The following is an 18,935-nucleotide window of genomic DNA, read 5'->3' as shown; positions in this document are numbered from 1 at the left end:
CTGACCATCTGGCTCTGTTCTCAGCCCCTGTAAAGCATGCCAGAATTATTTATTTAATTGAACGAGTTAGTCACATGTATTGCTGAGCTGGGTCTAAATGATCAAAAATAAAATAAAAAGAGTTTTCCATTGGAAAGTGAGGTCGAGTCTTGCTGAATTTTTCAAATACTTTTCATTCATGAATCCTCCAGAGTCGTTGGCTAAGAACTCTAATAATCATTATAACAGTGCATTGTCTCTGAAATGGACTTTGTGGCAGAACTTTGGAAAGAGAGTATCAAGCCAAGTGTCTATTTTCTACCAAATCACTTAAGAGTTGCCAGATTAGGAGTCCTATATAGTGGAGAATACTATGGGACGTTTCTCTTCATTTTTTTGGTATTGATTTTCCAGACGCTTTAGTGTTAAACCATGCCAGAAGTGTTGCAGAGATGAATCACTATTATCCAAAGGCCGCCAGCCTCTTTTCCTTCTGACAGAAGGATAATTCCACATGGATCAAATAAATACAGATGTGTAGTAATTAGTTCTATTCCCAGTGAGCCTATTTCCAACACACTAAAGATGTGAGCGATTATAGAGCCTCACCCCAACAGCTTTTATCAATTTAAACTGCTAAACAACAGGATAGGTCATAACCCAGCCTGCTATTAATAATGCATTTATTGTGTGCAACATTATAAATTAGGTGTATGGACTAGAAAAAGAACACCTTTTTAACAAGAATAATATGCTCTCCCTACAGAAACATCATATGTGCCTGGCCACTCATCTCATGTACAGTCCCAAGGCAATCAAAAGAATAAAAAATCTCATCCAAGGAAAAGAGGCCTATATTGTCAGCGGGCTCCTCCACAGAGATGATTTGGCTGTGGCGGATATGTTAGACATACCCATCCTGGGCCCGGAGCCTGGCCTAGCTCATCTTTATAGCACCAAGTCTGGAAGTAAGCAGATCTTTGACAGCGCCAATGTGCCAATCCCTCCGGGAATATATGACATCTATAGTCAACAGCAGGTATGTAAGGTGGACAAGAGAGGCTTTGTTCAAATATATCACATCTTCTTTACCTTGCAGGAACTTCAGGTCTTCTGGAGCCAGCCCTACCCAATGAAGACCATGTGGAATACTTGAGTTGATTTGATGGGATATACTTTAGGCCTTCATGTTTCAAAGTATCGTCCTTGCAGAAATTGTTGGAATTCCCAAAATATTACTCATTTGGATTAAGACATTGAAAACCCTGTTAATGTACCCATCTACTATCAATATTTATTGCCTCAACAGAGTCTAGTTCATTGTCATAATAGTTAGCCCGTCATCGAGCAGGAGCCTGAGAAATGTGAGAGTCAGTTTGGGCTAAAAGAAGCAGATTGAGAAAGCTCCAAGGAGTGAGCCTCTCTGCCGAGTCAGGTTACAGAGGGCCTATAGCAGAGAGCTGCAGACATCCTTTGCTCTGTACAAAAATCCTTTTGTTCCTCAGGAAGGGGGCATTAAGGGAGGAGGGGGACAACCTTAGAAAGGGGAAGGTGAGACGGCTCCAGGAGTAAAACTATCTGCTTCTGAGTTTTGTCTTTGGCTAGGTCTACAGTTATGCATTCTTCTAGCAGATAGTTAGGCCCGAACTATTTGGAGAACTATGATATTAGCCAGTAGAAATGATCTTTGAGTTAACTCTGGCAGGTGTTCGCCCATTTAACTGCCATCTTTTCCACAATAAAGAAAACAAAAAGACAAATGGGTGTTAATGTTTTCTAACCTCTCTTTCAATACATCTCTTGATCAATACTCTGAGCCAGTCTAACTGCTCCCAGGCACGCACTTCTTGGGAAACTAAAGAACCGTGTACAATGAGGCACTTGGTGAGAGACGATATATAGAAATCTCTCGATTGCCTGATCATGATGCTCTGTATGTCATAGATGCTGAGCCCCCAAATCACGCTTTTCAATAAATCATACTTTTCAGAGACTAATTTGAAGATACTATTTGTTTATTATATTGCTAAAATGTTTCAGTCTTGCTAGAGTGTCCTTGGGAAATATATGGGTTCATAAAGGAAGTTGCTCTTAAAGGTGGCAGAGTCTGAAAAGACACAGGAAGTTTTAGTAGGAGTGGAAGAGAGAGGCTCCCCCTGAACTGGTATGTCCCTTCCATTGTCATTAGCCTCCACAGGAATTTGAAGATAACAAAGTGGATTGCTTGACTCTCTCTCTGCCTCCCAGGAGAATACTTGGCTGATAAACAATACAAGTGAAAGGCATTTTAAAATGAGAGAATTTCACATGCGTACATTACATTAAACAATCTTCAAAACTTTAAAATCTATATGGAATATTGATATCGAGCCTTGCTTTCATCATCTTCACTGATGAGAACTCAGACAATCTTTGTCATGAAGTATTTTAGAACTTTTTATGTTGATTGTGGTTAAAGATTCCGGCACCTTTAAAACAAGAAAACCTCCCTCTAATGCTGGTATTCAGAGGAGGGTTTAAAACTTCCTTGTAGACACGTCGGATTTGAGGGATGTCATTTCACCTATGGCAAATGCAAATTGTGTCACAATAAACCAGTCTATAACCGAGTTCTATTCTACTCGTTCAGAAAACATACGTCTGAAGTCATCAAGAATTGAAGTAGTCCACTGAGATTTTTCCAAATAGTGACTATCCTACCTAATCTATTTGAGTGTGTCAGCGTTTTGAATTTGCAGATGGTAGTGAATCAATAGCACTGATTTTTTATCGATGTACACCATAAACTTAAAGCTGGTGAAAGAAAGCTGTGATTATTTTAATTTAGGTTAATAAATATTCCTGACTATTAGTTGGATTTTAGAAGTCGTTTTTCTATTTCTACTCTATATCAGGGTTAAATAAATGGCAATTTAAAACTATATTACATCTTTTGAATAGATGGACTCAAACAGAAAATGATAAATGTTTGGAAATAGCATAAAATCATTTATTTGGTCTATGATTAAGTTTATGTATGTATGTATTTATTTATTTAAATCTCATATGAGCACAGTGAACATTTTCTGTTTTGATCTATAAAGTAACCATGTAAGTTCTCTTTCTGGCATGTGCTCCATATGAAATATTGACAGCTTTGGTTAAATAATCAAAAATGGCAATGCTATTTTAAAGCACTGTTCAATTTTCACTTAAAGATAGCACATAATTCTTTCACATGGTGCAGTCTTTACAATACTATTGATTCTTTTAGTTACTGTAGGAGATCCATCAACAGACACCCATTTATAGGATTCTCAGAAGCAACAAATAATAGGATTTGGAAGACAGATAATAATTCTGTTAGTAGTTGAATCTCTGAATATACAATATATCCAAATATACAATAAAAAATGCTATGCCAGAATACTTTTCCTTACATTAGCAAAAGAATTTTGTTGGGTATTTACATGCCAAAGACCATTTCTACTTCTGCAAAGTATGATCATAATACAGGAAAATATGATTAAATATAGAACCTATCTTCTCAACACAACACGAGAGAAAGAAGAGATATAACTTTGAAGGCACATTAAAAAACCCTTGTAGGCTATGCTCATAGCCATATGGTGTGTAGACCAGAGTACTTGTCATTTAAATACTCAAATTATCCACAGACACTACTTGATAATTAGGGAGCTAAGACAATTCTATTTTCACCCTAATTGAATACACCATGGTCACATGGGGCTTCCAGGGATCCCAAGAATGCCCATTTTGATATCACTTCCACACTGCTGTGTGGCATAACATCCCCAGGAAGATTTGCTGAAAAGACAAGAACTCAAGTGAATGAATTGTGCCTTTAATCAAAATAATTGTAATCTTCTAACTCCAGACTTTAGCAGAACCTATAATCTTAAGTCCTTTCATACACTTTAGCTGACAAAAATTAAAAATCCATTTGACTACGGCCATGCCTCCCTGAACGAGCCCAATCCCATCTGATCTCAGAAGCTAAGCAGGGTTGGGCCTGGTAAGTACATGGATGGGAGACCACCTAGGAAGAGTGGGTGCTGTAGGCATAAAAAAATAAAAAAATAAAAAAGGGATTGTAAGCTGACAAGGTCCTTGCAATCTGTGAGGTCAACCAAGGGTTGCCTTGCTTGCCTAAAAAAAAAAAAAAATCCATTTGATAGCAAAAAGTCATCAAAAAAAAAAAAAAAAAAATCCATTTGATAGCAAAAAGTCATCAAAAGAAAAGAATAAGAATATTGCAGAGACCTCCTTAAGTACAGAAGACCATAGCTAGGAACAGCAGTGGACAGGATCAGGAGAAAGAATGCTCAGTATTGCTTTGTTTCTCTCTGGGAAGTATGGACTGGAAAGTCTGATGAGAAGACCAGATAAAAAAAATCATTTTGGGATCTAATGAGTTATTTTTCTCCAAGGCTCTACTAGAACAGTATTACTTATAATTAAGTAATCTTGCTATAGACTTTTACCTGATTCAAACTTATCCCAAATGGCTTATTGATTGTAAGGAAACTTGCTTCTCTTGCTCCTCTTCTGACTTTTCGCCACCTCATCCTTTTCCACCTCTCTGCAGCTTAAAACAGGCAGCACAGTGGGAAGAGAATGAGCTTAGGTGTTGGAGTCAGAGCAACATGGATGGAGTCTTTGTTCTTCCACTCAATAACTTGTGTGATAGTGAGCATGTTATTCAAATTAGGAGTCTCAGTTGTTTATGTGTAAAGTGAAATGAATAATGGTGCCTACCTCATAGGTTTTTGTGAGTATTAAATGAGAAAGCTCATGTGAAGAACTTAGTCAATGGCCTGGCTCCTACTGAGTCCAGTAATGTTAGATATTATCATTATCATCATCATGATATTAGAGCTTGAACTTTAATCCTTTAAACTTTCATGTGATTCATCCCAGTTCTTGAGGGAATACTGTTTCAAATAAAATGTAGGATAGGTGTGTACTCCAGGAAAGATGCTTCCATGAATGTTTTATCTCCTTTGTCTGAATTGTTCATTTAATACCTATAATATGATATACCTGGTCAATCAACCAGCCAAACAAATGTATTTCATCTACGTTAATGAGGGAAGAATTAAATGTTTTATAGTTTATAACATTCAAAAGCTCAACAAAGCACCAAATAGTTAGTGTTCAAGACTACAACTCTTTATACTCTTGAAACTATAAAAAAAAAATTTCAAAGAATCAATAAGTAAACATGTAATTCTCTGAAAAAGAAAGAAAACAATACCTAGATTCAATTACAGATATTAAAGGATTCTTTATTTTGCCTTCAAAAGCAGGTAAAATGATAATTTCAGAGTTTCTCATGAGTAAGACTATACTTTCAAACATGTGTCTGGTCCCATTGGTTAGTGGTTTCTGCACATCATATATAGATCACTTAAAACTTCTTCCAATCTACCTTAATAACTAGAAGATAACTGAAGATCAGACCATTTAAAATAAAGACATGTGAGAAGTATAATAACTAAGTTAATACAATAAAAAGGAATCCATGAAACCAGCTATATTAAATGTCACTATGTCTTCATCTTCACAGATGATAGAGCAGCTGAGTCAGCTGGTCACCGATCACCTAGAAATCCAACGCTGGCTCTTCAAAATGGACTATGAGTTTGGAGGAAACGGGACTGCGTTTTGTGACATTCTTTCCCACCTAAAGTGCCGCAAGTGGGTCCTACAGGAGAGTAGGAAATATGGCCGCAGAGACTGGAACAAGAAATGGGCGCAGGTGAGTGTTCAATGGTGATATAAATCCACAGTGTCTGTGAACTGCTAGGAGATGAAGCAAGAGGCTCGGCTAGTAGATGAAAGCACTTTCTTCTAGGCTCAGCTGTGTCACCTACCATCAGTGAGACCTTAGTGAAATTATTTTGCCTTTCTTGGGCAGTGGAGTTGATTAGGTTATTTTAAATGTCCCTTCATTGCGCCCTAACAGTCCGCATTTACTTCTTCAAATTGATTATGATAATTAGGAAGTAATTTTTTTACCATATTCAGGTAACATTACAAATCTCATCATTTGCTCTAAGTGGGTCTTGATCATGTGCTTCTAACAACTGACATTATTATGCTAGCTGTATTTTATTATGGAAGAGAAATTCTATTAGTGAATGGTTGTCTCCTGGAAGCTAATGTATAATAGCATTCTGTTAGCAGTCATATGTTTTTGAAGACAATTCAAGGAAATTTATGTAACCACTCGGCCCTGTAAGTTGTTGAGAAAATAATACATCCTAGCCAGAAAAACTCCTGGCCAAAGCTAAATAATAGGTAAGAAGTCTTAGCATATAAATGGATGTGTGTAGAATTTTCCATGTATGTTGGTGGAAAGACGATTTATACAACTTCTTAGTCTGTTCCAAACTTGCTTAATCATTAAAGTGATTTTGTATGGCTTAATATATAAATTAAACCCACCATTCTAAAAGCTGCCTCACTTTGCATCCAGAGGCCTAGACTCTCCTGGCTTCTCTTAATCCCAAATCTCTGTCTTGGCTGACCTACTGGTGACAGCATAACTGATGAGAAAAATTCAGACACAAACTCCCTTCACTGATTCCTTCCCTACCGATGTGCATAGCAGTGGGCTGTGCAGTGATTTGCATCTCCTTCGAGCATCCCACTGCAGAAATATATGAATCAAGACACAAGTGATAGGGAGGGGCATACAAGAGAGAACTGCATTATTCTTGTGCAAGTGAAACGATGAATAAATCTAGAGAACAGTCAGAGGAGAGAGTTCCCTTTGACAAATGTTACTGTTCTCCCCATGATCTATTCTGGGCTTTCCTTCTCCCTTCCATCAGTAAATGGACTAAATGCAGTACCTGTCACGGCCAGCTTTTTACATATTATTTAAAGGACACCAAAGTGAATTACTCTTCTAGAAAAAAAATAATAAAACAAGGAAAATGTATTTAATTTTAAGGCCCATAGAGGGTTTTTCTTGTGTTCTCTTTGAACTCTATGTTATGCCATATTGAATAGAATTTTCTTTTTAAAACAAAACTGTTGAGATTCAATGATGAAAGTATGCCTTTTTTTATTTAAAAAAATAGAAACGTTAGTGTGCAAAGTATTTGCTGGTCTCAATATTTAAAACTAATAATTTTTAAAGAATTCGGGAGTGACACTAAACTGTGATAAATTTGAAACATTTGATTCTAAGTTTAAAAAATATTTAAAATATTGACCTTGGCTGAATTGCACTTAGAAGTCTGACTATACATTATTTAATTTCAATCATTTTAAACTATACCATTTTAAATTGTCACCAAATACGTTTGGCATTATTATTAATGTTATTAAATGTGAAACTCTTAAATAATTAATTATCTATCTAAATCATTTTTTAAAACTTAACAAGAGAAAAATAATTATTCAAAAATCTTTTTATGCTCTGAGACCTGTGCTTAGCCATGGTGCAGTTAGAAGTCAAAAATAAAAATTAAAAATAAAATGGTTCTGAAGAGCTTTTTTTTTTTTTTTGTAGGAAACTATTGACTTTCTTTTGCCTTCAAAGTGAAATCCTATTCAGAGCAGAAGTGAACTGCAATCTCTTCTGAGTGTAGCTATTGAGAATTTAGGATTAGAATTATCTTTTGTTCCAGAAGACCACCATAATGGTGCACATTTAGACATCAAAGCATTACTTTATAAGCACAGGCATGTTTTAATGTCCTATTACAGTTTGTAGACCTGTTTCTTTTGATAATGAAGATGTTGTGTCATCAAGCCTAGCCTAGTACATACAAAACATATGCTGGCAGGTTATTAAAAATTTCAGCTTCTTGATGAAAGACTATCCTGCAGGCTAAGAGTCCAGAGAAAGACTCCATTCTGGGAGAATTATTAGAAATGAGATTATGACTGTAAGCACTAAATTATGTTAATACTTACAAATAGCATCATTTGCATAGCAGTTTATGACAAGATACCATGATTTTTCTCATTGATATGTTGTAGGCAACAGATTAAAAACAGGGCTGTTTATGGGTATTGGAACTGTTTTGAGATTCTCTTGCATCTTATGCAGATATTGGTTTTAGATGTAGGCATGATTCAGTATAGATGCAAAGATCTAATATAAAGATCATCTTTTTTTCTACCTATCTAATTTAGAACCAGAGTCATTTGACTGGTGGCAGCTGAGACTTGAAACAAAGTCATGGAGTCAACAAATGCTGAAAAGCTATAGTCACATGTAAAAAATCAGTATAGACATGTAGATGATTTTAGGAAAAGCGGAATGTTAGATGATGACCACAATGAAAACAGAGCACGAATCTCTCTCTTTTTTTTTTCCATGATGGCTTAGTACCAATCTTATTCTCTCCATCCTACCAGGTAACGAAACCTGATTCCCCCAAGAGGTTCCAGTAAACTCACTCATTTAAGTACTCAATGCTTGTTAAGGTTTAATGAATCCACACACGTGGGCACACTCCAGACTCTCCATCCCCAGTTGAAGGTATTTCTTTTCATTAATTAGGAATGAAGGCTTAAGCCAAGAAAGGAATGGTTGTAGTGGAAAAACCTTCCTGGACACACTCACCTAAGACAGTGTAGGGAGATCCAGGTAGGCATTTGCTGTGGTACTTGGTCCTTCTATGGCATTTTCTTCCTTTTTTTAAAGGGTAAATTTTCCCTCCCTCAATCCCGGGAGATTGGCTTAGTGGTAGTGATGCTACCAGTGATGCTGCTTTGCAGGATAGTTTGTCCGTGTGAAGAGCTAAGCCAGTTCACTTTGGGGTTTCTCTGTACAGCCCTTCTGTGGGCCTCTGTTTCCCTGGATGGAGAGTGTAGGATGTAGAGTTCTTTAACAAATTACAAGAAAAAGAAGAAAAAGGAAATTAAAATGGCTCTAAGCTACTATACTATATTGCTATTTTAGCCCTTTGCAAGAACAGTTTTACCTTTACTTGTACCTTGGTGTACTTCATTAGACATTTTAAATTAATTTGGGGATAGCCCAGGAGGGATACACACACACACACACACACACACACACACACATAAATATATATACATATGTAAATATATATACACACACACTAATTCAAGGCATCCAAGCCTACAAAAAATAGAATAAACCACAATAGTTGTTTTGCTTCCGTGTGGAACTAAATGAGCAAACAAAATACACTATTACAAAAGAGAACCAACAACCAACCAGTGCCTTAGAAATCTGTCTTCATTGTGAAGACCTCCGTCCATTTGGATGGCCATGTAACTGGGTCATAGGAGCCACTATAGATAGCTGAGCTTGGCACCTTGTGTGGAATTTAGTAGGTATTTATTAAGTGATCCCAAAGGTCCATTACACTGTAAGCACATAATCTTTTAGAAAAGTAAAAAGGTAATATAATAAGATTAAAGAAATATTTAACCAAGTAAGTGCATAATCACTTTTCCCAGACATAGTTGTTTTAATTTTTGTGTATTAATTTCCAAATGTGCTGCATTTATTTTTTTATTGCTACAGTAATAGTGTATATGCTAATTTAAACATCAGATCTTAAACATTCTCCATGTTTACATGTAGTTGTCACAATTAATGGCTGTATAATATTCCCTCATATTGATTTACTCTAACATGCTAAAGCATTCAGTTAAGTCAGAAATTTACATTATTTCCAGCTTTCTTGTTCTTTTTCTTGTCTTTTTTCTTCTTATTTGTTTGTTTGTTTGTTTGTTTATGTTGGTAATGGTGATGGGAGGGATGGAGGGAGGTGAAAGGCCTAGGAGGAAAGATTTGTTTGTTTTTATTTTTGGTTTTTGTATACACTTCTTTTTGCACTTGTTGAATTACTTCCCTAGGAGAAAGACCTAGGGGTAGAATGCTCTATGGCTCTTGTTACATATTGCCACATGACTTTCCAGGAAGGTAGTACCAATTTCCAAAGCTACTAGCAGAAAATAAGCATACTAGTTTTACTACTACCTTACCAACATCAAATATTATAAATAGTTTAGATGTCAAATGCATCTTATAATTGCTATTAAATTACTAGCAAGATATTCTTTTTCACGTCCTTATTTATTATTTGTATCATATCAAAAACACAACATCTTGGTATCAAGAGAATCTAGGTTTTCAGGTCAAGAAGAATCTAGGATACCATTTTTCCCTCATCAATAAGCTACAGATCAATGATTAGTCATTTGTTTTTTTATATTTGCTTATTTTTATGTCTTAAAAACTTGACTTCTTTTGTAGATCCATGAATACACTGTTATGGTCTTAGCATTGCCCTGTAGTTTTTAATAATTATAGTAGAAATAATAATAGCATTGTGAAACACCTGCTGGGTGTCAGGCATTTCATCACTTTACACGAATTGTCTCAATTTCAGAAAAACCTTGAGATTGTTACTCATTTACCTCCATACCTCTTTGATAAGGAAGCTGTTATTATTCTGTTTACAGATGGAGAAACTGATACATGGGAAGTTGAGCGACTTGCCCAAATTTATATAGCTAATAAATGGCTGTGCCCAACTTGGAGCCCACATACCCTCCTGGCCTAGTGCCCTTGCCGCCCCAAGCTAAATCCATTTAGAAAAGACCCCTTATTTGAACACTGTGTAGTGTTCTTTCTCAGGTCCCTGCGATTGTGACTCATAGTCCTTGAGGCAGGCTTTCTACAGAGACTTGTGGGAAACACAAAGGTCCCTGGAATGCAGCAGCCATTGCTCCCAAATTTCCATAGCCCAGACACACCAAGGTTACTAGCAGGGAACCCTTGGCTCTGTCTCTTCATTCATAAAGAGGGATAACATGGATATCTACCTCATGTAGAAGTGGAGAGAATTAAATGAGATAACCCTTGCACATCAGCTAGCAATATACCCAACACATAATACGCCTTCAAAAATGTTACTATTATCACCATCAAATTGTATTACAATTAAATCACAGATAACATTGAACAAATATGCAGAATTTGATCTTTCTTTGGTGATTTAGAAGATCTTTTAGGGTCTTATAGGCTTCCAGAATAGTTTTCTATGCATCAATTATCATTACGTAGAATTGTGGTTGTTGAAGATACAGAACGGTGAACTAATTGTGCCTAGCCAGTGATTTACCCAGATAATGCCTTTAAAAAAATAAACCTTGACAGTGCCCTCTAGCTCCTTATCATCTGAAAAGAGAAAACAATTCCAGTTCCTTGAACTTTCTACATGTTGAGTAAAGAGGCATTGACCTGATAAAATAGAGATTATTCTGACCACAAGATTGAGACCCGGTTTCTTCATTTTCTTGTTCCAGTTGGTGTCTTTTCTAATTAGTGTAGCAGCACGTCACCACAATCATTGGAAAGCCTTAATCATTTACATATTTTTCCTTATCTCTGAAAATGACTTAGAATGTTTTCTTCCAGTTCAGTGGTTATTTTCATGAAGCTGCCAGGGTTTGAGGTGCTTCTCTGTGCCTGAGGAAGATGACAGGAGAGGGAAAATTGCCTCCCCAAGTTAAATGAAAGCCGGGTTCCCCTTCCAAGGACCTATAATAATCAGCTATACAAGCTGTTGGTTTGTGTGTCCTATTGATTTAATATGCTTCTAATCAGTACATAAAGCTATGGGCCTGCAGTGTTAATTTTTCATATGCTTACAAAGTACCCTTTGATTTTCTGTCACACGTTAATTACAGCGTTTTGCCATTAAATAGGAAGCTTTGTGTAAACTAATTACTAGGTAATCATTGTCTACTGCAAGCGCGCTGTTTGTACCTTTTATTTTATTCTAAAAATGCACAGATCTCGCAGTCTGGAAACACTCTACCTTCCAGCCATTAGCTCTCACTAATTCATAGCATTATTGTGGTGAGAGTGGAGGAGTTGTAATTGTTGTGGTATCAGAGCTGTTAATTACCGGAGTAAACAGTTGAAATGGTGCCAAGGTCTATTGTACAAGGCAGAGAAAAGGAGCTTTAAATGTTACTCCCACCATCTGGGGACTAGGGGAGAGGCAAATGCTTGAGAACAGCAGTGAGGCGCTATTGCCGCCTCAGCTCCAGGGTTGGCGGCCATATGGATCCGGAATATTCTGAATCAATTGAATTTAACTGCCAGTTTTTCGCAATAACAGCGTGGAAGGAAGGAATAAAGCAAAAGATGAGAGGAACGAGAATTGGTTAGTGTTTTCACATCCAGAAGTCCCCGTTGGAGTTCTTTTAGAAATATCTGCTTTGCTGAAAACCACAGAGCAGGCATGGGTATTTGGACCTGATTCAGAATGAGTTTTACTTTCCTTTGCCGGAGACTGTGCCATTTGCTTCTGATCGTCTGTCCCCTTTGCCCCTCAGGGAGAGAGGGATGCCCTTGAAAAGACTGGGACTTTCATGTAATTGTGCCAGATCAAACAAAAACCCTCACTTTTGGAATTCTCTGATTTATTACCCGGGTATTTAATCAGCATGGTCTGTAGAAAGAAAATAATAATAAATACATAATGCTATTACATCTGCCTTAAATATACACATCTGTACATATGGGAATATCAAAGAAGATACAGCTCTTCACTCTGATTAAGTAAAGTAAATGCCTGCCCATTCCTTTTGTATAAAAATTAAAATATAATTTCTTTTGTCAGTCTCTCATTTCATTCCACAAATTTACCCTTCTCCTCCACCACTTAAATGAAAAATCAAGTCCAAAGAGCACATATGTTTTCTTTTGTTTTTAATTTTCAATTAAAGAGTTTTTTCAGCATATGCAATTTTTCAACCAGCGATATTTCTCTAACTAGAAAGAAATCCCAATTACCAATAATAATAATTATAGCTATTTCTACTTATAGTTGATTTTTAAACCACATGGTTTCTGCTATAAAATATTGTGTCATTTTTAAAAGTCATATGTATTTACATGATGTCACTCATATTTAATATAATTTCCTTTAAACCCATTTTCTAACATTAAAAATGTTTTTTTTTAATCTGCCACTTGCTGCTGTAACTACTTTTTAATATCATTCCCAAAACATGAACATATTCTTTTTTAAAACCACCCTAGATTATTTAATTTTAATTGTTCCTTTAGCAGATGTTGAAGTAATTTAGAGTGTAGTGCAAACAACTCCTTTAAAGAGAGCACTCACAGACCACCAAATACACCATGAACCACGGACGGTGTTTGTCAGGCTTTACGATGGCCAATTTTTTCTGCTTTTGTGTTTGTGCAGAGTTCAATTACGAATTTCAAGAAATGCTTAATCTTTATCTATCGAAACTCCAGCATGCAGCGTGACTGGGTGAGCCTAGAAGGAAAACCACGGACTCCTGTGGGGAAGGGAAAAAAGAAACAGCAGTTTAAGTGCTGGAAAGTTGAATGGGAATGAACCTTTCTAGAGTTTCTGGTTGAGGCAAAGCAGTTGTGCTGAGCTTTGGAATGGAGGCGCGACATATGTGCCTCAGTTGGACAAAGCGCTTCTCAAGTCAAATCAGCTGCTAGGCCTGCACGTTGGTAGAAGGTGGAGGCCTAGATAATGAGGGGCAGACTCCTCAAGAAGCAGCGAGTGGATAATGCCACATAAGTATGGAATTATATACCGCATTTTCACCATTCTGTTTAATGAGAGCCGCCACCGCAGCGAATCGCTTGCCACACAGCCGAAATGGGCCATTAGCTATCAAGGGAAAATTGTCTTTGCCGCTTTCAGCAGATGGAGCAAATATTTTACAAAGCAATTTTACATACCAAAAACATTTGTGTGCCTTGGTAATGTTGGCTGTTTTACATTATGTTACCTTCTACAGCAGCATAATTTTCCATCTCATCGAAGGCAAAGTTGGCATTTTTGATTTTTAAATTCTCAATTAACAATTAAACATGGAGTATTAAAGCAGTCCTTAAACTTTAAGTAGGTGTGGGAAGTGGTTTATGACTTGCTAGAGACATTTTCATTTTTTTCTTCATCCTCTCAGCATATTTTTGCACTCTAAAGAGGGACTATTTCTAATGATCCTAATGGAAAGGAATGAGTGAAAACGTCACTACCAATTGCAGAATGAGAATAACCAACGCATAGTGCAATCAGAGCATTCTCTGGCTTCTGACGTCCATCAAAGATTGTGGGTACGTGGCTTGACCCACCCACTTGTATCCGTTTAAAATGTTTAAGCTTAAAGTAGCAGCAAATCCAACTCAAAACAGCTTTAAATATAGAGAGAATTTATTATTTCAGCTAACTGAAAATCCAAAGATTGGTCTGGCTTCGGACAAGGCTCAACATCACCGAGGGCCCAGTTACTCTTCACTTGTCTTCTGTGCTACACATAATATCTGCTCCTTCCTAAGGCTGGCTGTCCTCAGGGTTAAAAGATGACTGCCAGTAGCTCCTGGAGCTTGTCCTTGGTCAAGGCAATAGGAAGAGAGAATATATCACTTGGTAGCATTCTCTAAAGAACATAAAGCTTCCTTCTCAGAAGGCCCCAGCAAATGCTTTCTAACATCTGATTGGCCAACTTGGGTCATGTGCCCATCCTGAACCAATGACTGTGGCTTTGCTCACCAAGGGCCCATCGTTGGAGTTGAGGATGGAGTCACTCTCTCGATCCACTTGCAGAGCTAAAAATGGGGTAGTAGCAGTTCATGAAAAGAAATTTGGGACATTATTACCCTGAAAGAGAGACAAAGATGCTGGGTAGCTAATGACAGATGTCCACTCCAGTATTTTTTTGTATATTTGACAGCACAGATTTAGCATCATACATGGATGATCTAATCTGCCTCAGAGTGATCATTTAAGCCCACCGATGGCCATTACAGCCCCACTGCAGTATGGCATCCTGGTAGCAACTGGATTTGGATCCCAGTTTTGCTACTGCATATCTGTATGACATGAAACAGATATGATAGTAACCACCACAGAGAGTGGTTTTGAGATAGTAAATATAAACCCCCTGGTATAAGCCCGCCACTTGGTAAGCTTTCAATAGGTGACTACAGTGGTAAAAAGTAACCCATGCACAGCAGAATAACCTTGATTTTGGAATTTGTCCCTTCTCTCCATCCCTGTGCCACTAGCTGACTGAAATCTGAGCACCTTTCAATGTACCCCACATTTTTCCCTCTGAAAGAGGAAGCAGAAGGTTCAGAGCACTCACCTGGGGTCCAAAGGCAGCTAGAGCGCTCCCACGGTCCCACCGTACTCAAGTGTAGAGGCCCCAGTCCCTCTTCCGTTACATGAGGCATTTGCCTAGATAGTCCATATGGCCCCTTTCAAGCCTGACAGTCTTGCTTAGTTTTCCAGGTCACCGTCTTGTCCTTTTGGCTTTATGCCACCATCCATTCACCCATTTAAGGATATCAGAAACCTGTATAAAGCAGAACTATCTAGGTAGGTACCTTGGTTTCTCTTTTGAATACCACCAGATAATGTCTGATGTGGGAGATTGGAGATGATAAGCCGAGGAGTTATTTTACTTAATTTGCCACTACAAAGCCAGCAAAAAAAAAGCTTCTAAAAGAAAATTAGTTTTGGTAGGACTGATATTTAGAGCATTCTAATTTGTATTCCTTCTTGCTCCTCTCCCATCCTCCTCAATACACACACACACACACACACACACACACGCACGCACATGCACACACACACATGCACACACACACAGAATTTACTTGAGAAAGTTAACTCTCTGGAGTTTGAAGTAACTTTAGTCATTGAGGGCAGTATTAAATTGGATATGCTAGGAGCTTCCCCTGAGATATCCTGAATTTCCTTCAGTCAAATATCTCTTCCTTCAAATTTATACTTTCTTGATAGAAAAAGAGAGAGAGCCGAAAGGCAAGGTTCATGCTTGATAAGCAAGAATCTCTAAGATGCATTGGTCAGGCTGATGGAGGCCCTGTGCCTTCCGCAGATATCCTGGAACCCTCCAAGGTCATGACTATTGTCACACTCTGAAGGGGAAATGTGGGTACTGTACAAGGGACGACAAGGCTGTGCAGTGGCACAGATGAGGCTGAAGTTTCTCTTGGACGGGAATGGCTGTAGAGCTACCAGCTCCACAGAGGCCAACAGCTAATGTATGTGGCCAGAGCCAGTGTAATCCTCATGGAATGAAAACCCAGAAATCTGATTTTTTTCAAAAAGTAAAGATTATTTTTCTAAAATTTGTGTATTGTCCACAAGGTATATACTTTCCTTTCCGCAGCCATAGAGCTGTTAGGTCTAAATGATCTGCTCCAAGTGGGTGATAGGCTCTCTGAAATGCTGACTCAGTGGTCCATCACCTTGATGTGACTCATTAAAAAGAAACTTTCTTACTAATTCACAAGTTTGTAAGACAGAGAGATGTGCCCAGTTGGCCGATAACAGACTACACACACATACACATACACACACACACATACACATACACACACACACATACACACACACACACACACATACACACACACACACACACACATTTTGGCAGAGTGAAAAAGCAGAGCAGAAAGCAATTGTTCCACCAACTCCATTGTTTGTGTCTTCAGTCACGTGTTGAAAATCATCCAATAACAGAATCTCACTCAGCAAGTGACTTGACACAAGCCTCTCCATTTGTAAAGCAGAGGACATAATATTGTCCTGGTTGACATCAGAGTGTTGCTATAAGGACCGAATGAGATAATGAATGTGAGCCTGCTGTGACAAGAGAAAGTATTTTACAGATACTGTTCTGATGGTTCACATGAATTTAGGGGTTTGTCTGGCAAGTGTGTGTGTGTGTGTGTGTGTGTCTGTGTGTCTGTGTATTACTCAAGTTTATTCTGAACAGAATGAGCCTGAATAACTATAGATTTTCCATTATCAGCATCTGCCCTTAAAGTTGTAGTAATTATGTTTGAATTATGCAGAATGAGAAACACTAGAGAACAGAAACTCCTCATAAGACCAAGAACTCTGACATCAGTGGGCCCTTTGTGGCCACTGAGCCGTTGTTGCTCCTAGGGAAGAGGGTGTTCTCAGTTTGTCATAGCACTGCTGTGATGGCATCGTTTGCACCTGGATCTGAGCTCTGATCTCACCCACCAGTTCACAAGCAGCTTCTGAGTCCCCAGCCGTCAGTGTGCTATTGAGGGCTGTTTGGAAGTTGGGGGTGGCGGGGACATAAGTTGAAGCTCTTGCACAGAATGCCATTTTGCTGCCCTTTCTTGAATATATGAGTTGCAGGTCCTGCTGTATTCTTTTTTTTCTTTTTTCTTTCTTTCTTTTCTTTTTTTTTTTTTTTTTTTGGTAGGGACAGAAGGACAATTCTCTTTTCATTGGTACTAAGGCCACTTATAGTAGGTTCCTTATGTTTCCTATCAGATGCTTCCCAAATAAATAGTTGAATAGTTACTATATCCCTACTATTCATCTCTATGTCTTTTTCTTAGAGAGTTAATGATGGCCCCACGCTGCCTCTGTGTATCCCAGCATCCCCTATTAAACATCACCCCACTGGTGTCTTCAGCTGTGTACTTCTCGTGATGGGACATAAGTCAGTCTCTGATTCCTGCAGCAGACTTTCCTCTAGGAAATGTACCCCCGTTCTATGGCTTTGTGCACAGCACAAATGCTGCGGGTCGAAGCCAAATGGTTGGCTTTGTAAGCAGTGGCAGCGGCAGCGGCCTGGCACACTGTCCAGATGCCTCATACATGCTGCAGTCTTGTTAATTATTGGCCCTCACATGGCGTGGTACATGACACTTTATAAATGTCACCTCATTTATCTTTCCAATGCCCCTCAGAGGCAGGGAATCACATAAAATCCACCCTGGAAGGATTAGTGGTTCTTAAGTGGTCATCACCCAGGTGGTTCCTGGGCAGCAAGGAGGGGAACCTGTTTGGCATTTTCTTTTATTTTGTAACTTCAACTGTTCAGGGCCGGGTCCCTGTGTCCGCCACTGCCGTGATTCATTCCATATTTAGTGCTCCCTGTACCAAGCACTGGGGACACTGACCTCAGAACCACTGACCACATCATTAAAGAGCCCCCAGGGAACTGGAGAGCATGGAGAAAGGACACCCCACTGCGGCGGCAGAGAAGGCTTCCTGGAGGAAGTGTGATGAGAACTCACTCACAAAGCGTGAGGAGTCGGTCAGGGGAAGAAGAGGAGGAAGGAAGGCAGAGACTGAGCTGGGGTCGGGGCAGTTTGGGGTGAGGCTGGGAGCTGGAGAGAAGTGAGGCTACACTAGGAACCAGAGGTCAGGCCACTGAGGCCCCCTCCTCATGCGTCCTGATGGGGAATTTTGGCTTAATCCTCAGGTTGATGGAGATCCAGTTTCAAGATTTAGGTAGCAAGGCTTTCACCTACTCCTTTACTGCCTCCTCTCCAGCTCTACCCCAAAACACAAACATTTTCCCCCTAGTTGAATTACTTAAAAGTCCTGATAGTCCGTAATTTTCCCCAACATTTTTTTATTGTAGTAAAATATCATCTTAACCATTTTTAAGTGTAAAGTTTGGTAGTATCAAATATGTCGCATTGTTGTGCAACCATCACCGCCACCCTTTCCATCATGTAAAACTGAAATTCTTTACGCGTTAAACACTAGCTCCCAATCTTCCTCCCTCCAGCCTTGACAATCAACACTCTACTGTCTTTCTCCATAACTCTGATACTCCAAGTACCTATAATTATTTGATATGTAGATGAGTGAATGAATAAATGAATGAATAAATTATTTCTCTTTGATGTCTTGAGTGAATGGCCACATAGCAGATCACTGGGTAGATGGTTCAACACTTTTCAGAAGCAGGGCAGAAGGCAGAACCAAAAGGAAGTCTCTACTGTCCTGGGAGAGAGGCTTCCTTCCCTGTCACTCAATTTTCCCAGGCAGGGTGGGAATCCACAGCCATGCTTCCTTGACTCAGCTTCCATAGAGTAGAATGCTTTTAAATGAAACAAATGTAAACCAAAAAGAAAGATAGGTTTGGAGGAC

At 38.6% G+C, this 18,935-nt stretch overlaps 1 protein-coding gene and 1 pseudogene across 1 annotated transcript in view; both read left to right on the top strand.

Annotated features, from left to right (window-relative positions):
• Positions 1-18,935, top strand: part of LOC105309728 (IQ domain-containing protein H-like) — a 121,666-nt gene that overhangs the window by 51,396 nt on the left and 51,335 nt on the right. The window contains exon 9 of the mRNA XM_011385926.2: positions 5,549-5,740. Coding sequence (XP_011384228.2) covers positions 5,549-5,740 — 192 coding nt within the window. The remainder of the gene's footprint in view (positions 1-5,548; positions 5,741-18,935) is intronic.
• Positions 3,925-4,043, top strand: LOC111735851 (annotated as a pseudogene).

Source organism: Pteropus vampyrus, unplaced genomic scaffold, assembly GCF_000151845.1.
Source record: "Pteropus vampyrus isolate Shadow unplaced genomic scaffold, Pvam_2.0 Scaffold15, whole genome shotgun sequence".
NCBI lineage: Eukaryota > Metazoa > Chordata > Mammalia > Chiroptera > Pteropodidae > Pteropus > Pteropus vampyrus.
Note: the sequence above shows the minus strand (reverse complement) of the source record. Positions and strands in the feature narration are given on the sequence as shown.